This window comes from Carassius auratus, chromosome 38 (genome assembly GCF_003368295.1).
Source record: "Carassius auratus strain Wakin chromosome 38, ASM336829v1, whole genome shotgun sequence".
In the NCBI taxonomy this organism is placed as follows: Eukaryota; Metazoa; Chordata; class Actinopteri; order Cypriniformes; family Cyprinidae; genus Carassius; species Carassius auratus.
In genome coordinates, this window is record NC_039280.1 from 20,791,033 (window position 1) to 20,811,677 (window position 20,645).

Sequence of the window (20,645 nt, forward strand, 5' to 3'; positions counted from 1 at the left end):
GGAAGAGCAGGTATCACAGATCCAGTCAATAGCACAGGCAGGCATAGTGGAGCCAGAGGAACGAGAAACCTTGGAAGTGTTGTGGAGACAAATCAAGCTACAGTGTAAGTGGGAAGAGCATAGATGGGGAAATTCATGGAGACAGGCTCACTGGATCAGAGGACTTTGGGAGAGCAAGGAAAACCTCTTGGCCATGTCAAAGAGTACAGGGAGATCAGATGAAGCTGCTGCAGTAAGTTCAGAAACCGCATTTGGTCAAGAATTGGATCTGATGAGTGTATTAACAGCGGAAGACTCTGAGTTCTGGGGCTGGAGTTGACTTTGGTGGCTCTGGGAATACTGAAAAGATTGTCAAGGTTTCAGGAAAACTAAATTAATCTTCTATAGTAAACAAGAAACCACTTGACCATAGGGCATAATCCATGTACTGGGATAGTGTGTAACTGGCACCAGTAAGGCCAGGCATACACTGTGCAATTTTCATCCGATTTTGAGCTGAATTCTGACTCCTGCGACTCTTTTTTGGGTCGGGCCGATATTCAGCATTTTCGTGCGTTGTTTGTCATGCAGTGTTTGTGCAGTGTACAAGGGGAAACGAGAGGCGATGACCAGAAATCGGTTGGTCGGATGGATTTTGTCCGAAATTTTGGTTCCCTCTCGTGAGGTACCGCACCATTGAAGCAGGGCTACGTACTGATTTTCCGCGTTTCCCTCACTGAGCGTGCACGAAACCATAAACGAAACCAAACATCTGGGTTCTGAGGGATCCTACGTGTTGATTCGGTTGGTTCCTCACGTATAGTGTGAGCAGTCAAATCGCAACTCGACAATCGGACCGTACAGTGAGGGCATAAAAATCGTGAGCTTTGGCTTTACATCGCAAGCGATCTACTCGTACAGAAATCACACAGTGTATGCCCACCTTAAAAAGAGAAGATCAACCCACACCATAAACACACTTTCAAGGTGTCGTCATTCCAGGGTACAACATGACAAAGCTCCAGAAACTGATCCACATATTCCTCCAGGGAATGACATTCTGGACCACAGTCTGGTAGAGCTTCTGTTGGTTATAACCAGGTTAGGCAGTGGAACATGTGTGTGAAAAGATCAACAATTGCACTGGGAATAAATTTGCTTAAGCAGGTAAGTGCAGAGAGAGGTTTGTGTAGTCTTTAGAGAGTATATAGATGAGACCAGACAATTGTTGTGTCTCATTTGGAAGGTTGAATCCTCCAGAGGTCGCATTTGTTGGCAACATGCATTACCGAAGCTGCCTCATTTCAGAAAGTAACCATTACATTGCAGAGAAAGAAAAATGACAATAATTTACAACTCACAAAAAATGAGTCAATTTTATAATGGTTACATTTCTAAAATGAAACAAGCTTGATGACATAGGTGTCAAACAAGTGCAACCTCCAGAAGACTTCAAAATGAGGTGTGAGTGTGGGAGCTTCAGTCCATAAAGTGATGAGGACTCATATTTGGATGCTGGTGTGGGTGATGCTGGTTTAAGTGAACCAATCACAAAATGTTTAGCTCAATTCCTCCTTTATTTAACACTGACCAAATGTGATGTGATCTTAATCTAAATATCTGCTAGACACATGGTCAATGTTAATGTAAAACACATCAGGAGTAGCTTCCAGCATTCTTTGTCTCCTGAGTTACTAGAAAAAGTCCCTTTAAAGAGTAAAAGAGAAGACTGAAGACAAATGTGAGAGGGACTCTTACTAAATGAGCTAATGGTGTGGAAGCTAAATTCTGTCATGAGGTGTGAATATCATGTAAACTCTCAAGTGGAAGAAGAGAGCAGTGCACAGTAAGCACATGAAGAGTTAAAAACAGCTGGGCAAATGTAAGTAAAGCAACAATATAGTCAATAAGGAATATAATAAATGCCCTCACTTTTCACTACAGATTCATGCTCTGCATTATTCAACCTTTGTCAGTTGAACAGTTTTGGCCTCATGTGACCTTTGAGTGAATGTGTCAGGCCCTTTTTAGATCAAACCAGTCTCACTCCCAAAACAAAAGAGTCCCGAAAAAAACATAATGTTGCGGTCTAATGGATGACACACAAAGACCCATACACACTCACACCACACTTCAGCAAATCACAGTTTTGGTTCATCAGTGTTTGTGAATGTTAGTGCAATGTAATTTTTGATGCTTGTTCTGGCTATATTCTTAAATAAAATTCACACACATAAAAACACTCTGTTTGACTGGAAACATGTGTCACTAAACCTTTTGTCCCTAATTCCTGGTGATGAATGATGCTTGATCGACCTCATAAAACCAAAGCACCCAAACACAGAAAACCCTTCACTGCTTTCATTGTGTGTATCCACATACACAGAATACAACATCTAAGTGGACCACTGGCAAATATTGAATGTCTAAGAGACTTTGAATTTACATTGCATGCAAAATATTTTAATTGTTAGAATATATAGACATTTTTGATTTACCATAAAGGGACAAAAGTGCTTTTTGCACACAGGAGCTTGTACTTACAGCAGGTGCTAACCACCGAAGCTAACCAGGCTAATTAGCCATCTGTTGATAAATACACTATTACCTAAGTGGACGGTGAACCTGTGATGAAACGATAGGTTTGCTGGAAACACAAGCAGTTCTGTCTTGGCAAGGTTGAGTTGAAGGTGATGGTCCATCATCCAGTAAGAAATGTCTGTTAGACAAGCTGAGATGCGAACAGCTACCGTCGGATCATCAGGATGGAATGAGAGGTAGAGTTGAGTGTCATCAGCATAGCAGTGGTATGAAAAGCCATGTTTCTGAATGACAGAACCTAATGATGCCATGTAGACAGAGAAGAGAAGTGGTCCAAGTACTGAGCCTGTGTTATACTCTCCACATGAACGATCTGGACGCACACATGGACAGCGTGGACGTGGACTACTTGTATTTATACTGCTGAAAGCGTACACTGATGGTCATCTCCACAACAAACAAGTGAACAAACAAGTGCCAAGAATTATTGCATATCTGGCTATTTTTGTATTGTTTTATTGACTGAATGTACAGGTTCAAGAAGCAACAGGCCACACGGTCACAAAAATGGGAGGCACGCGGTCGTCCGCTCTCTGATGACACTTTTAACGTCACGCCTATCTTAGCGGTCCATAGTGGACTTGAGGAATCGGAAAGTATAACACAGGCTTTCAACCAATTCAAATGGAAGACAGATATTCTCAGATGATGACGGACGCATCACTACTGCAGAGATGACGAGTCAGTGTCACCGATCTCTTAAACTGAAAATTAAGAAAACATTGGTAGAACCATAAATTATTCAAATGTCAATGCAGCCTCCTCACTGTTTTTCTCTGACACATTCATCATCATTACTTCTTTATGTGTTCACTTAAACACTTATTAGGCTATATATGCAATTAAAGGCTCATTACAATTTAAATAGTTAATTGATAAATGTGTGATTAGTCGACTAATGCTTCAAAAGAACGACTGCTAGTCGAGCAGAAAAGTCCCTAGTCGAGGGCAGCCCAAGACCATCCACACTCTTTTTAACATGCTATGGTTACACACTTATTCCACTCTCACATACTGTTTAGGATTGGTATTGTGAACAATGAGGATGTTTAAAAAAAATAAAAACCTTCACAGTTGTCTGATAGCAGTTTAATACAAAAAAGAATACAGATAAAGCATCCACTGAAAATAGAACTCTTGGTCCATTAATAAACACTCAGAGTAGCGCTGTGCTAGCGGCGTGATGCTGCTGTCATCAGCTCACGGTCTCTGCTGGCCAGTTTGTGACGCGGGCAGACCGCTGCCGTATCTGTGCGGAGCTGCATTCAGAGTCCTGTATCCCTGAACCCCGAGGCCCATCCTCATGGCAGGGACAGAGCCCTGGTTCAGCGTGCTGGAGTAGAGGGTCATCCCAGAGGAGAGAGGCGTGTTGAAGGGCCTGTGCTGCTGGGCCGTCTGGAACACCACGGGCTGGATGTGCTTTCTCGGCGTGTTGAAGGAGAACTCGGATGGAGGGCTGCTGGGCTTCGCAGGTGTAGATGTGACCGGGTTCGACTCCGAGAGGCTGAGCGAGCCGGTGGGCAGGGTGCTGGAGGTCAGCGAGTGACGTGCCTAGTCGTCTTTGAAGATCTGAATGGTCAGCGTGGACACTAGTGTGTGTAGCTGGCTGGTCACATGGGCCAAAACCATCTGCTCGTCAGCATCTCTGCGCATGCGGACGTGAACGGAGCCGGCCTGCGCAGAAACACAGTGAGTTAAGATCTCCTGTCTGAAGGGTTTTTACTGAAGAGCTGAGTGATCAGGACTCTCATCTGTGTCCCTGGAGCACAGAAGCAGTCATCAGTTTCACAGGGATATTTGTAGAAACACACAACAAAACATTGTATTGGTCACAATTATAGTTTTTTCTTTCATGACAAAAATCATTATTATATAATGAAGTTCCATGAAGATAATTTTTTTAATTTTCTATCGTAAATATATCAAAACTACATTTTTGATTAGTAATACGCATTGCTAAGAACTTCATTTGAACAACTTTAAAGATTATTTTTTAGGGGTTTTTTTTGCACCCTCAGATTCCTGATTTTTAAATAATTCCATCTGAACCAGATCTTTCAGATGAAGTATAAATATTAATTTGAAAAAATTGACCTTTATGACTGGTTCCCTTTCATAGGTTCACTTCAATGCTGCGATGACATCATCGCTTTGGGAACATCTCTGGTGTGACGAATGTCTGAAGCGAATCATCTGTTGCCCATAGGAAAGAGATTCTTGTGATCTAAGCCATCTATATATATAGACCAGTTTACTCCTCTAAGGCGGACACAATGGGTTTTCCAGTATTTATGTATGACGTTACACGGACTCACGAGGAAACAGGTAGGAAGACCGTTTTGCGGCCTTTATCTATTGTTGTTTCCGTGATATCTGTGTTTGAAAATAAGTTGCACTCTGGGCTCGCTCTCTTTCTGAAGAAGGAGAGATGTTCGTTCAACCATTGCTGTTCTAGTTCTGCAGTTGCCGAAATGTGCCGCACGAACTCGACGCTTGGGGTGACGGCGATGAGCCCGAGTGTTCAGTGAGTGAGAGAACGGAATTAATCCCCCTTTTCTCTCGCTCTATTCCCCGGACCACGTGTTCAGCAGAAGAGCACCTCGTGAGTCAGGTGGTTAGTCATATCTGTTTCCCGCTCCGGAAGCTCGTAATCGATTCTGTTGGCTGTGGATTGGATGACGCATACTCTACAGCCGCCCCTGGCTCTTGAGCTCGCAGGCGACACAAGCTGTAGATATAAGCTATGGGTTAAGGGGCAAGCTTACTGATATAATATCCACAGTTGCTCTACTCCCTCCATGGATAAAGTGTTTTCTCAATTTTATATGTATATGAGAGGCACTGATTTGAGGACGTTAAGTCGTGCACTACAGTCTTGGCACTTAGAGCTACCAAGCATTAGTTTGCACGACTAATTACTATTTCTTTCAGCTCTGCTTCAGCATTGAGCAGAAACAAATAAGTGGAAGAGCTCATATGTTTCAGAGTATTTCTTAGCTATAACAGTGAGCAGGTGTTTTCCCCTTTTCCCTCTGTTATCTGCTTAGCTGTACTAATGCAGACATGTTCATTTGATTTGGCGCTTACGCTTCCAACTCTTGTTCGTGTACTGTTTTTAGATGCAGACTCCGACACAACACACCTGCAGAAGGTGGGTGTTGTGCACTATTATTTTGGCGCCTCCTGCTACCAATAATAGTTGCCTGACTACTTCATTCAGCTCCGCTGCTGCGTCGAGCTGAAACAAATGGAAGCGCTCACGTGATTATAGCAAGCTATGACAGTGAGCTGGCGGGTTTTGCTCTCTCTCTGTTATTGGCCTAGCTGCATTGATGCAGACACGTTCATTTGATTTGGCGCTTACACTTTCAACTCTTGTTTGTGTACTGTTTTTGGACGCAGACTCTTAGGAGCTGCTGTATTGAGCTGAAGTATTAAGTGGCAAGCTGTTGTAACATTAATGTTATATTGCCTCAGATTGTAGAGATAAGCATCTTTCTCTCTACTTCTGCGCTGCACTGATGCAGGCACGTGTGTTGAATTGGTGCTTACACCTCCAGCACTTATTTGGTGTACTGCTTCTAGGCGCAGACTCTAAGAATTCTGCAGCCGATGTTTGTCTTGCATTATAGTCTTGGTGCCTCGTGCTACCAAGCATTAGTCTACCTGGCTATTCATTTTTCTTTCAGCTCCGCTGATGCTTGAACTGGAACAAATCATAGTGACTCGAGGTGCAGAGTGAGCAGGGGTTTCTTGTCTCTATTCCTGCTCTGCATGAATGCATGTACATTGATTTGGCACTTACGCTTCAAAATCTAGTTACATGTGACCCGTTTTTATCATGGATTCCACAGCTGACATTGCAGTGCGCTTTGGTTTTTGGTGCTTCATGCTACCAAACACTAGACTGTCCAGCTAATAATAATTCTTCAGCTCCACTGCTGTTTGAGCAGGAACAAATAGTGGACTCTGTGCTATGAGCTGGATCTGTGGAGTTTTGCAACACACATCTGTCATGCAACATGGTTTTTGGCACTTCAAGCTAGCAAAACTATTTGCATAACTGGCCTAATCATTATTCTTCTCATCCCAACTGAGTTACTCTGAGCTGAGCTTCTTTGAGAAAAAGTTCACGTGTAAGAGTATCTTTTATGGCAAGCTATTAATGCTCACCATGGTCAGCCTACTTCATTTTGCTACCAACACTCGCTTCACATGAATACATTACTGTGCACTAGAGATGTGGGTGCTTCATGCTACCAAGCAGTGGTTTGCATGATAAATTACTCTGTTCTTTTCAGCTCTGCTGTTGCATTGAGATGGAACTGTGTATAAATGTGGGCAACCTAAAAGTTTGTTGCCTTTATCAGTTTTTCCGCTGCATGTTGCGTTTGCATTGGTGCAGGGCCTATGTTGACATCCAAGTCCCCACTCTGTGGTTGGTGCTGGCATCCCTGATTTAGTATCCATTCCTGTTTCAGAGGTTTTTCTCGCAACTCATGTGTCTCGGGCCTCATGAGGGAGGATCAGGCTGTCATATGGTTACACCATCTAGCATATTTGGGTTGATTGAATGTGCGTCACCTAACCTTGTGCTTGGAGTAAGCAATGTCAAGGACACAGATGCTCATCCGGTCTCTATCTGAACCAAAGATTGGTTTGTGACCATCAGTCTAAGGATGGGTACTTCTGCATCCTGATCATCAAGAGACACAGGAAGCTCCTCAGGTCTGCTTTTTGAATTAAGTTTGCCAATACTTTATTATTCCATTGAACTGGCCTTTGAGCAATTGAGTGGCTGTCACATTAGGTAAAGGACTGACAACATGACTGTGATCTCATACATTGATCTGTGAGGATTACACTCTCCCTGTCAGGTTGGCGAGACATGTTCTTCTTTGGACGCAGACTAGGTTCCTGTCGATCAGAGCAGTTCATGTCCCGGATCACCTGACCCCAGGAGTGGACTTACTCTTGCACCCTCGGTTGTGTGAGTCTCATACAGGCATGTACTGGCCATCGGGACTACCGGGAGATTCCCGGTGGGCCGCGGTCTGGTTGGGCTGGTGCGTTATGTATTTTGTTTTTAAATCATTATTTATTGCAAATATATTCGTAAGTATAGGTTGTACTATTATAAGTACTATTGTTGTACAGTCCAATTCCGGCCTTATTTGTCTCTCTCATGAATCCGCATGATGCTTTTTTTTTTTACGTTAGTCACAATAATTTATTTAAAACATTACAAAAAGCAGTATAAGAACAGATAAAACGACGTGTGCGCATGATGCTGACGCGAGCTGCGAGACGTGACATGTTCACTGCTCACTGGCCAATCAGAATCAAGTTCTAGCCTTGAAAAGCAGCTGCTTTACAACTGCAACGAAATTCAATATGTTAAATAATAAAATATCTAAGCGTAAAGGAGGGGCCGAACGTTGAGAGAGAGAAAACGACAAGCACTTGAGGCAGATGCCACCAAATGTGTCAAGATAAATAAATTATTTGCTGGAAGGCAAAAGACTTAAGTGAAGACGTCCTCAGGGCGGGACTTGACTGCTGAGGTGAGACAGAAATGTAATGATACACGTAGGCTACTGCATTGTTTTGTTTCAAAAAGTTAGGATATTCCAGCTGTAATATGCCACCACTCACTGATCTATATAAATTACATTTAAAATTCTCAGCTCTCAGGTTCTGTCCATTTTATTACAAACTTCAGACAATACCGTTTTGGCGCTAGAAAATATGACGTGACAGATCGCTTTAGTGCCTCAGTTCAAGTAAACCGATCATCTGTTACTTTCTGTTTAAAGATACAGTACAACTTACAGAAATGTATATATGCCTCAGAAATAATATTGATCAGTTATCAGTCAAAACAGCAGGGGAACAATTTTGTCACAGAACCTTACATTTACCTCAAGAAAGCCCTTTAAAGACCATAGCAGGTTAGTTGAGATTGAAAAATAGCCATAAGAAAGGAGTATTTTGCTAAATATGTGCACTACAGTACATATTTATTATATTTTCACCTGAAGTATTTTACATTTGATTATGCAATATTTGTACCTGAAAACGGTGCTAATTATGATAATTAAAAAACAAAAATGTATTACTGACGGTTCAATTGTCTTCATTAATGTTTGAACTTAATAGTTAGTGTTTATTGTGGTATTGGAATTAGAATTGTGAAATGAGATTGCAGCTTATTTACAAAGAAAACAATAGCAATTTTATTTTTATTTTTGTTTATGCATTTATTTTTGGCAGGGCAAGAAAAGTTCTGAACCCTAGCATTGAGCTCTGCATTTGAATAAAGTGATGTGACATTCAGCCAAGTGTGGTGACCCATACTCAGAATTCGTGCTCTGCATTTAACCCATCCGAAGTGTACACACACAGAGAGCAGTGAACACACACACACACACACACACACACACTGTGAACACACACCCGGAGCAGTGGGCAGCCATTTATGCTTCGGCTTTTTAAAGGCCTTTGATTATGTTATGAAAAATTTAAAATAAATCACTACACAACGTTCTTTGTCTTAATTACTCTTTTATTTTATTGTAGATCAGTGGTCTTTATAAATAATGCTTACTATAGTTCAGTGGTCTTAATACTAGCCTACTATAAGCAGCCAACAGGTCAGAGGTAATTTGTGTGAATTAATATAAAAAAAAAATGTGTTACAGCAGAAATTGTGTACCCTAAGCATTAATATTTTATTAGAATAATAAGAAGCACATAAATTAAGACATTTAGATATTTAAAATAAAGCCTGATAAAATAATTTACATTTTCTTTGTTTATTATTTTAATAGTTTTTCCTTGGTTTTGATAGTAATACATTCTAATCAGTAATTTTACATGCAGATTAATGTATGTATAGACATGTAGTGTGTGTGTGTGTGTGTGTGTGTGTGTGTGTGTGCGCATGTTTACATGCATGGTGGGCCGGTCTGGATGAAGTCCAGGGCTGATCTTTTGTCCCAGTCCAGCCCTGGTCTCATATGGCAAGGTTTGGCTGAGCGGAAGTGGATTGTTTGCTTCGAGCATGCGCATTGCCCGCCTGGTTTCCTTGTCTCCTCCGTCGCCTCTGGGTGGGGACGCTCAAGCCAAGAATGGCCCAGGAGTAGTCTTCTGCCTTCCAGTCGGCCCGTTTACTTCCAAACAATTCTATTCATAGAAAAGGTTGGGCTGAGTGAGCATCTTTTTTGGTGATGCCGTTTTGGCCCACTCGTACATGGCGCTGTATGCCCATATGCAGACACATCTGGGCCCAGTCCATTACCCTTAAGGACTATATCTGCTGAGCGCTCCCATAAAGGTGTTTCAGAAGGATGTCACCCTCTGGTTTTCCATTATGAAGGGACGAGACATCTACACTGTTCACTTCAGCAAGTGGTTGGAGGCTTTATCCCTTGCTATGCGGGGTCAGATAGTACTATATATTTAGCCTATGAGGCGCTTGGTGTGACTTCGCCTCTAAGGTGCGTGCTCATTTTACAAGAGCAATGGCTTCTTTTCAGGCTCTCTTTTAAGAGCTTTGTATGAGATGTCTGTGCTGGGGCAGGTTAGTCCTCTCCTAGCACTTTCATCAAGTTCTACTTATTTGGATGTGAGGATGGCTCTTGGCTCCCAGGTCTCTTCCGCTTGAGCAGACTCTTTCCTTGGTCTTCCAGCTATCTTAGGTACATCAGGCGTTATGATATATCATTCACAAAGCGATGACGTCATCGCAGCATTGAAGTGAACCTATGAAAGGAAACATCTCGGTTATGTATGTAACCTTGGTTCCCTGAATAGGGAATGAGATGCTGCGATGCTTGGCCGTTCTGTACCTTGGATAGCGATTCCTCCGTCATAGTGTAAAATCTGATGAAATAGCACTCAGTACGCATGTATAGCATATGTACGTAAGGGCGGTGCTAAGTGCTATTGGCCAATAAATTGGCGTGATGGTATAAGGGCTTCAGACATTCGTCACACCAGAGGGGTTCCCAAATTGATGACGTCATCGCAGCATCTAATTCCCTAATTTAGGGAACCAAGATGTTTTGCGCTCAAGGGTCATATGTCACGTCAGGTCAAGTCACCTTTATTTATACAGCGCTTTTAACACTACAGATTGTGTCATAGCAGCTTCACAGTTCAAGAGTTTACATTATATTACATAAGTCCTTAAAGGTCCTGTTATTCGCGCTTTTTTGAACCTTTGATTGTGTTTACAGTGTACAATATAACATGTGTGTTTATGTTTCGCGTGTAAAAAAAACACAGTATTTTTCACACAATTCACCTATCTGTATACCGCAGTTTTCACTGTCACAAAAATGGGCTGATGACTTCCTTGTTCTATAAAGCCCCTCCTTCAGAAATACGTAACGAGTTCTGATTGGGTCAGCGGTTCCTGTATTGTGATTCGACAGCAGCTGAGCGCGCACTGCCCTCCTGCTATCGTGATTGGGCTAGAATGCATGTGCTGGAGATGTACTTATATCCACATGAGCGTTTTTACTGACGATATGCGCATGAAAATCGCATTCGTTTTTTTGCACAGCCCTAAAACCTAGCTAACAAAGCTAAACAGCATTGCCCTTTGTGTAAGAAGTTACAGAAACTGTTAAACGCACCAACTTAAATAATAAAACACACTTACTGGTTGTGGTCCATAAACAACGCCTTCTCCAGACAAAGAGGGAACTGCTCCATCTTTCAAGAATAATCTTTGTGCAAATCCGGCATTAAACTGATTGAGATTGAGGAAGTCCTCAGCAAGCTGTCCTCAGCAAAATGTGCTGCACATAGTTTTACATGTGGATTATAATATTCGGGAACCGAGTTCAACATTAATTGTAACCATTAATCTCCAAGTACAGCGTCCCTGGGAAGCCCAAACAAAGGTGATTGGACTCAGAGATGAAAATAACAGCGTTTCAACGACATGGCAACAAACACAAATGCAACTCTTCCTCTTCTCCGTCGGAGCGCAACAAGACCACGCCCCCTGTTTGTGAATTCATGTGGGCGGAGGTTAGTCAAAATACTGTTTTAGTGATGTCATTACTGCAGGAACTAGAGGGATGTAGTCCAAACCGGTCGTTTTTTGTAGGCGAATTCGGTTAAATCAAATATCTCGCTTGGCATTGAACTTTGAGCTTTAGAATTTTACAGATATTATTTATACTCTAACATGAACATTTGTCACACACCTGGACTCATTTAGCTTGTTTTTGCCCGTGACCCAGTTTCTGTCTTCCGTGTTTAGTTTGATTAGTTCCCAGGTGTCTATTATCTTCCTCATGTGTTCCATGTCCCTGTTAATTTAATGATTCCATCCACCTGTGTTTCCCCAATTATCTGTTGTACATAAGCCTTGTCCTTCAGTTCTGTTTTGTCGGGTCTTCTCACTTGTGACATTTGCTACTTACGTGTGTCTACCTCTGTGCTCCATGTTGGATACCCCCTGTGTTGGATATATTAAAAACCTTATTCCGTTTATCCTCGACTCCGTATTCCTTCAGGCAGCGTAAAACCGTGACAGAAGACCCGACCCAGAGACCAGCCAGCCACCATCACGCCGCACGGAGCCAGAGCCCACCGCAGCCGCAGAGCCCGAGCCATCCACTGACAGGGAGCCGGAACTCGAGAGCGCGACTGACCAGGTGTGTGAGCCGGCAACACCGTGCATCGTGGGAGTCCTCGTGGAGATCGAGGGCGTGGAGGAAAGCCCTGCCCACACTCCTGCGACTGAGGGTGAGCTGTATACAGTCTCTGAAGGTCATATGGAGCAAGCTCTGGATCTGATGGACTGGTCTATGGAGGTAATCCCTAATTTTCCTGTTTCCCCGCTGGTTCCGTCCAGCCCTGATTCCCCTGTATACCCTCTCAGTCTCCCACTCCTACCTCCTCCAGTCATTTCCTCTGCTCCATTTCCGCTGGTTCCGCCCAGCCCTGAGTTTTCTGTTTCTCCGCTGGTTACGCCCAGCCCTGAGTTTTCTGTTTCTCCGCTGGTTACGCCCAGCCCTGAGTTTTCTGTTTCTCCGCTGGTTCCGCCCAGCCCTGAGTTTCCTGTATCTCCGCTGGCTCCGCCCAGCTCTGAATCTTCTGTTTCTCCGCTGGTTCCGCCCAGCCCTGAGTTTTCTGTTTCTCCGCTGGTTCCGCCCAGCTCTGAATCTTCTGTGTCTCCGCTGGTTCCGCCCAGCTCTGAATCCTCTGTGTCTCCGCTGGTTCCGCCCAGCTCTGAATCTTCTGTGTCTCCGCTGGTTCCGCCCAGCTCTGAATCTTCTGTGTCTCCGCTGGTTCCACCCAGCTCTGAATCTTCTGTGTCTCCGCTGGTTCCGCCCAGCTCTGAATCTTCTGTGTCTCCGCTGGTTCCGCCCAGCTCTGAATCTTCTGTGTCTCCGCTGGTTCCGCCCAGCCATGATTTTTCTGTTTCACCACTGGTTCCGCCCAGCTCTGAATCTTCTGTGTCTCCTGTATTCCCTCCCAGCCTCCCTCTCCCGCCTCCTCCCAAACCTGCTGGTCCCTCTACTCCTCTTTCGCTGGTTCCGTCCAGTCCTGATCCTCCTGTCCTTCCTCCCATCCTTCTCCTCTCTCCTCCTCCTAGACCAGCCAGTTCCTCGCCATCCCTGCTGGTGCCAGTCAGTCCCGCAGCTCACCCTCAGTCCGCGCCATCGGGGCGCGGTGGTTCGCCGCTGGACTGCCAGTCTCCAGCTCCGCCTTGGCGTGTTAAGGCCCTGTCTCCGCCTCCAGCCTCCGAGCCCTGGACTCCTCCTCGGTCCTTCGACCCAGCGGCTCCGCCTTGGCTCTTAGCTCCCTCGTCTCCACCGTGGCCTGTCATCCCACCTGCTCCACCGGGCTCCCTCGTCCCTCCGGCTCCACCTTGGTCAGTCGTCGACCATCCGCCACCTCGGGACTCCTCTCTTCTGGTTCCACCTCGTCACTCCATCCCTCCGGCTCTGTCAGGCTCCTCCTTCCCTCCAGTTCCACCTCCATCCTCGGTCACTCCGGCTCCACAGCGGTCTGCCAGGACCCCGCCTCTGCCTTGGTCGCCTGAGCCTTCAGCTCCACCTAGGCCCTCCGGATCCTCGACGTCACCCTGGCTCTGCGGCTGTGCTGTTCCATCTTGGGCTCCTCACCCACCGGTGCAGTCTCCGCCTGTCGGCCCCCTGGTGTCGTCGACCCTTCCTTCACCATGGCTCCTCCCGCCGTCGACCCCACCTTGGATCTCCGTCCTGGCTGGTCTCTGGTGGACCATCTGGCTCCTCCTGCTCCTGTCTCCTCCCTGGCTCCTTCCTCCGTCGTCTCCTCCTTGGCTCCTCCTTCTGTGGTCCCTGTCTGCTGGCCCCCTCCTGGGAGTCCGTCCTCCACCGGAACCTCCTCCCAGGTTCCCACCCATGCCTCCCTCTGTTGTTTCTACGGTGCGAGGACGCACCTACCGGGAGGGGGGAGTACTGTCACACACCTGGACTCATTTAGCTTGTTTTTGCCCGTGACCCAGTTTCTGTCTTCCGTGTTTAGTTTGATTAGTTCCCAGGTGTCTATTATCTTCCTCATGTGTTCCATGTCCCTGTTAATTTAATGATTCCATCCACCTGTGTTTCCCCAATTATCTGTTGTACATAAGCCTTGTCCTTCAGTTCTGTTTTGTCGGGTCTTCTCACTTGTGACATTTGCTACTTACGTGTGTCTACCTCTGTGCTCCATGTTGGATACCCCCTGTGTTGGATATATTAAAAACCTTATTCCGTTTATCCTCGACTCCGTATTCCTTCAGGCAGCGTAAAACCGTGACAACATTACACACTAACTAAAGTTTAAAACATGGGATCACGAAGAAGGGGACCTTTAAAAGGTGTTTGTTACAGTACATATTCAGCATTAGTTATCAAGTGATTTTATTACTTTTACATCATCATCACTGTGGTCCAACCATGAAAACTATCAGGATACATGCATAAGACTTCATGTATCTTGAATCGTGAATCTTCAAGATGCAAATGAAGATATTTGAAAAATCCAGTCCCACCAAAGACAATCTATGGTGAAAGATATCATAATATGGTCAACAGCAGCTCAACCGTACTCATACCTCATTGGTTTGAAGTTAATGATGTTTATATGTGAACAAAAGCCTAAGCTGAATCTGTTAATCATACGAAATGATCATGTCTGTTCACAAAACTTGGAATGGCTCGATTCATATTTTACAATGTCTTTATGGATATTTTGAAGCGTGAAAAGGTTGGTTACTCAAGACTTTCAATGCAGAGACAACAAGTATTTGTTGTCCCCAATGTCATAATATAAAAAACATTTATATTAACAGTACACATTAACAGTAACTACGGTTATACTATTCATACTATACTATACTATTCTATTTAAGACTTATTTTGACAAAAAAAAGCCCTTTCAGAACATTTAAAACAGCTCCTAAAAGCACTTAAAGCTTGAAAATACATGTGTGTTAGAAATACAGGTCATGAAGAAAGATTATCTACACAACAAAGAGCCAAAGCCAATGGTCCAGAAGTGTTCATTTCTGACTTTGAGCACTCCATCCAGTGTGAACCCCTGAGAAACATCACGAATCAGTCTGATAAAAACACATCTGATAGATTATGTGGGCTGTAATAAGTGAATATGAGCTGACCTCTTGGAGCAGTTTGTCAAGCTGACCAATGACATGAGGAGGACAACTGTGATTGGTCAGTTCCAGCCGATCATCTGACCAGGCACGTAACCAGGGATGTAACAGTATTGAGTTTTCTTAGTTAAAGGGACACTAAGTAGGAATTACTCCCATCTAGTGGTGAAATTGTATTTTGCATTCAAACAAATTTTGCTCTCCAGCGCCTGGCTTTTTCAAATGCACGTTGCATCTACGGTAGGCGATATGTACCAAAAAGCTTTGACAGAATGTCTACTAATAGCACTTCGTCGAGTTTTCCTTCAGGTGAACAGGTGTGTTATTTCAAACAAACTGCCTTTAACTATCATTTTGCATTATTGAGACACTGTTTTCCAAATGAATGTTGTTCAGTGCTTTGGCGCAATGTATTTTGTTTAAAGCACTATATAAATAAAGGTGATTGATTGATTGATTGACAAACTGCAATATGACAACTAACAAACGAATGTTACAGTATGAATTACTGACTGTGGAAAACATGAAATATTGTAATTAGTAGTTATGTCTTCTTTATTCGTTATATTTTCTGAATTATATGCATTGATAGATATAAAAAAAATAATATTATAATATAGATTGTAACACTGACTTACCTGTCGAGAAGAAAACTGGCCACTTCAGCGTCTCTTTTGAAATCTTTATCCAGCATTAGCTCTTTCCACCTAGAAAAAGCTTCCCCGACATTAACTCTTGTTTTCTGTAATCTACGGTCACGTTTCCTTTTACGTTCTATTTTTGACTGTTTTGGCGACGATGTTTTCTTCTCCTGTGGCGCGGCATATGTATGGTCCATAATAAGAATGCAATCCAGACTTTTAAACTTGCCGGTGCAGTTTCAAGCGCCTCTCACTGCTCTTCACCTGCGTTTCTGGCTCTGACCGAAAACGCGCTGTGGAAACGCGTTGGCTTAGTACTTTTTGTCCCTCTCTGCTATTATAGTTTTGCAAGATGGCGGAACTACATGGAAGCCTCCGTCGACCTACCCGTCCCATGTATATAAAGATAATAAATTCTTCATTTAAGAGGATTAGTTTAAACATTGGCATAGGTATTTGTACACCATTGAGGGCATATTTATGAATAAAAATATTGATTTTAGATAATAAAATACCTAAAAAGTTACTTATTGTCCCTTTAAGAACATTGCTGTCAGCTCTTCATTTTGAGCTCAAAGCGTACTAGATAGAATAATTTAACTTTTTTTTTAAATGTACAAAATTAAACATTTTCAGAATTCTTAATTTCTCTTTTTTAACATCACAATAACTCATATTGTATTGCAGACTTCATATGGTATGATATGGATAGTATGGTGTGATTGAGATATGGTACAGGATTAATGACACACACCTGCAGCAGCACCTTCCCACTGTACACACTCATCATGGGGTACATGGTGCCAAAGGTCATGAGGGTGATGGCCACGACTGACGTGGCATCCATCACAGTAAAGTTATTGTACAACAACACAAGATCATCATGTGACTGAGTGACAGCCTCACACAGGTGAAGCAGAGCTACAGACTAAAGCTGATTCAGACGCTAACTGTTTCTCATCTGGACGTCTGTGAAAAACATGCACTGTAATAGTAGATGCACTATAGTTGTATATAATTATACACAAAATAGTTATGTCTATAACTGTATACAGGTGCTGGTCATATAATAAGTCATCAAAAAGTTGATTTATTTCACTAATTCATTTCAAAAAGTGAAACTTGTATATTATATTCATTCATTACACACAGACTGATATATATTTCAAATGTTTATTTCTTTTAATTTTGATGATTATAACTGACTAACTAAGGAAAATCCCAAATTCAGTATCTCAGAAAATTAGAATATTACTTAAGACCAGTACAAAGAAAGGTTTTTTAGGCCTTCAGCTCTTCTGCATTCTTGGGTCTGGCATATCACATCTTCCTCTTCACAATACCCCACAGATTGTCTCTGGGGTTAAGGTCAGGTGAGTCTGCTGGCCAATTAAGAACAGGGATACCATGCTCCTTAAACCAGGTACTGGTAGCTTTGGCACTGTGTGCAGGTGCAGAGTCCTGCTGGAAAATGAAATCTGCATCTCCATAAAGTTGGTCAGCAGCAGGAAGCATGAAGTGCTCTTAAACTTCCTGGTATATGGCTGTGTTGACCTTTGACCTCAGAAAACACAGTAGACCAACACCAGCAGAAGACATGACACCCCAAACCATCACTGACTGTGGAAACTTTACACTGGACTCAAGCAACGTGGATTGTGTGCCTCTCCTCTCTTCCTCCAGACTCTGGGACACTGATTTCAAAAGGAAATGCTAAATTTACTTTCATCAGAGAACATAACTTTGGACCACTCAGCAGCAGTCCAGTCCTTTTTGTCTTTAGCCCAGGCGAGACGCTTCTGACGCTGTCTGTTGTTCAAGAGTGGCTTGACACAAGGAATGTGAAGCTGAAACCCATGTCTTGCATACGTCTGTGTGTAGTGGTTCTTGAAGCACTGGCTCCAGCTGCAGTCCACTCTTTGTGAATCTCCCCCACATTTTTGAATGGGTTTTGTTTCACAGTCCTCTCCTGGGTGCAGTTATCACTATTGCTTGTACACTTTTCCTTCCCTCTGCCTCTCTATTAATGTGCTTGGACACAGAGCTCTGTGAACAGCTAGCCTCTTTTGAAATGACCTTTTGTGTCTTGCCCTCCTTGTGCAAGGTGTCAATGGTCATCTTTTGAAACAACTGTCAAGTCAGCAGTCTTCCTCATGATTGTGTAGTCTACAGGACTAGACTGAGAGACCATTTAAAGGCCTTTGCAAGTGTTTTTAGCTGATTAGAGTGTGGCACCAGGTGTCTTCAATATTGAATCAAGCCAAGACTTGGAGAAACTTGTTCATGCCTTTATCACCAGCAGGGTGGACTATTGTAATGGGCTCCTCACCGGCCTTCCCAAAAAGACCATTAGACAGCTGCAGCTCATCCAGAACACTGCTGCCAGGATTCTGACTAGAACCAGAAAATCTGAGCATATCACACCAGTCCTCAGGTCCTTACACTGGCTTCCAGTTACATTTAGGATTGATTTTAAAGTAGTTTTACTCGTATATAAGTCACTAAATGACCTAGGACAGAAATATATTTCAGATATGTTCACTGAATATAAACCTAACAGAGCACTCAGATCACTAGGATCAAGTCAGTTAGAAATACCAAGGGTTCACACAAAACAAGGGGAGTCCTCCTTTAGTTTCTATGCTGCCTGCAGTTGGAATCAGCTTCCAGAAGAGATCAGATGTGCTAAAACACTAGTCACATTTAAATCTAGACCCAAAATTCATCTGTTTAGCTGTGCATTTGTTGAATGAGCACTGTGCAATGTCCGAACTGATTGCACTATATTTTCACTGTTTTTTTTTGTTTGTTTTTTATCATTTTCGAACTGTTTTTAAATGTTTTAATCATTTTAAAAGTTTCTTGTTTTATTTTTGTTATTTTTTTCTTCATTATTATTGTACTTTCTTTTATGTTAAGCACTTTGAGTTACCATTGTGTACGAAATGTGCTATATAAATAAACTTGCCTTGCCTTGCCTTGAACCTTTCCACAATATTCTAATTTTCTGAGATACTGAATTTGGGATTTTCCTTATTTGTCAGTTATAATCATCAAAATTAAAAGACATAAACATTTGAAATATATCAGTCTCTGTGCAATGAATGAATATATTATACAAGTTTCACTTTTTGAATGGAAATAGTGAAATAAATAAACTTTTTGATGATTTTCTAATTATATGACCAGCACCTGTATAATACACATTTTTATGGCATACCTGCTGCTGCCTTTATGAAAACCCATTTTTAAATGTTTACATGTTTTTCTTCTCTTTCTGCTAATAAAGATGCAGAAAGGTTTGTGTGAGGATCAGGTCAGTGATTGTTGTACTCACGTGTGCACCTTGGGCTGCTCTACGAAACACTCCACACTGAAGGAGGAGGAAGCACACAGTTAGCACACACACACACACACACACACACTCACACACACACACACACACTCACACAGACACACGCACACACACACACAAGCACACACACACACACACACACACACACACACACACACACACACACACACACACACACACACACACACACACACACACACACACATGTTTGTTTCTGTGTAAAGTGTGTTCATCCCATAGGTGTAATGGTTTTTATTCTGTAGAAACTGTATATTCTATGTCCCTTCACCAACCCTACACCTAACCCTAACCCTCACAGGAAACTTTGTGCATTTTTACTTTCTCAAAAAAACTCATTCTGTATGATTTATAAGTGTTTTGAAAAATGGGGACATGGGTTATGTCCTCATAAGTCACCCTCTCCTTATAATACCTGTGTCATACCCATGTCATTATACAGAGTTGTGTCCTGATATGATACAAAAACATGCCCTCACACACACACACACACACACACGCAAGTACTCATTTCAGTAATTATGGAGGTTATGCTGAATAACAGAGGTAGCTCACAACATCATGCCAAAACCACCAAACCAGCATCAGCAAGCTCATTCATCTGAGTGTGTGTGTGTGTGTGTGTGTGTGTGTGTGGATCAGTTGGGTCACAGTATTCCCACAAGCACAGAAATATCAACAGGATCAAGTTCTGCAGACACACAGGGATCTCACCTTTCCTTCAGGATGAAGAGTGCGTCCAGCTGAACCAGCACAGTGGAGGCAAACACCGCCAGCACCTCAAAACACTCGAAGGTGAGAGCACAAACACACATCAACACAGATACCTGACATCACACACACACACACACACAGCTGGCACATCTGCTTCATCACTAGCTGCGTTTCCACTGTCGGGCCTAAACCGTGCTAGTGTGTGTCAGGTTCAGTCGAGTTTCCACTGTCACTTCCGGGGTTTTTTGGCCCGATGAAAACCTTGGGCCAAAGCGGGCCAGCTGGGGCTAGAGGAGGAGTTATGAACAAAGGCGAAGTTTCTCAGCGTCTAGAGAGCGTCAGCGCGGATCATTTCAGAAAGAGAACAGCTTTAACACTGGTATAAAAGACTTTTTAAAATAAGTTGTGTTCAAAACTCACTCTTACTCAGCACTGAGTGTTTGAAATAACTTGATCCGATGTGGATTATAAATCACTAAACAAGGCAGAAATATTTATAAGCGATGAAAAAGACTATGCACGCTAAACATTAACGTTATCAGTAAACATGGTAAATATGACCGCTTGGATAAATCAGACGTCAGCCTCTTATTCTCGATCACAGTCGTGTATTCATTTAGTAACTTATCTGTCATAAGTCTCGTCTCGAGAGTTTAGCTCCACGTAGCCTATCATA

The 20,645-nt window shown here is 43.0% G+C and overlaps 1 protein-coding gene across 1 annotated transcript; it reads right to left on the reverse strand.

Annotated features, from left to right (window-relative positions):
* Positions 1 to 3,780: 3,780 nt before the first annotated feature.
* LOC113057351 (zinc transporter 6) lies at positions 3,781 to 16,753 on the reverse strand. Its single transcript, XM_074559853.1, is given in 5 exon segments — positions 3,781 to 4,254; position 13,775; positions 15,101 to 15,168; positions 15,248 to 15,293; positions 16,635 to 16,753. Coding segments are annotated over 5 exon segments (684 nt in total). The 5' UTR covers positions 16,730 to 16,753.
* Between the last annotated feature and the right edge of the window lie 3,892 nt (positions 16,754 to 20,645).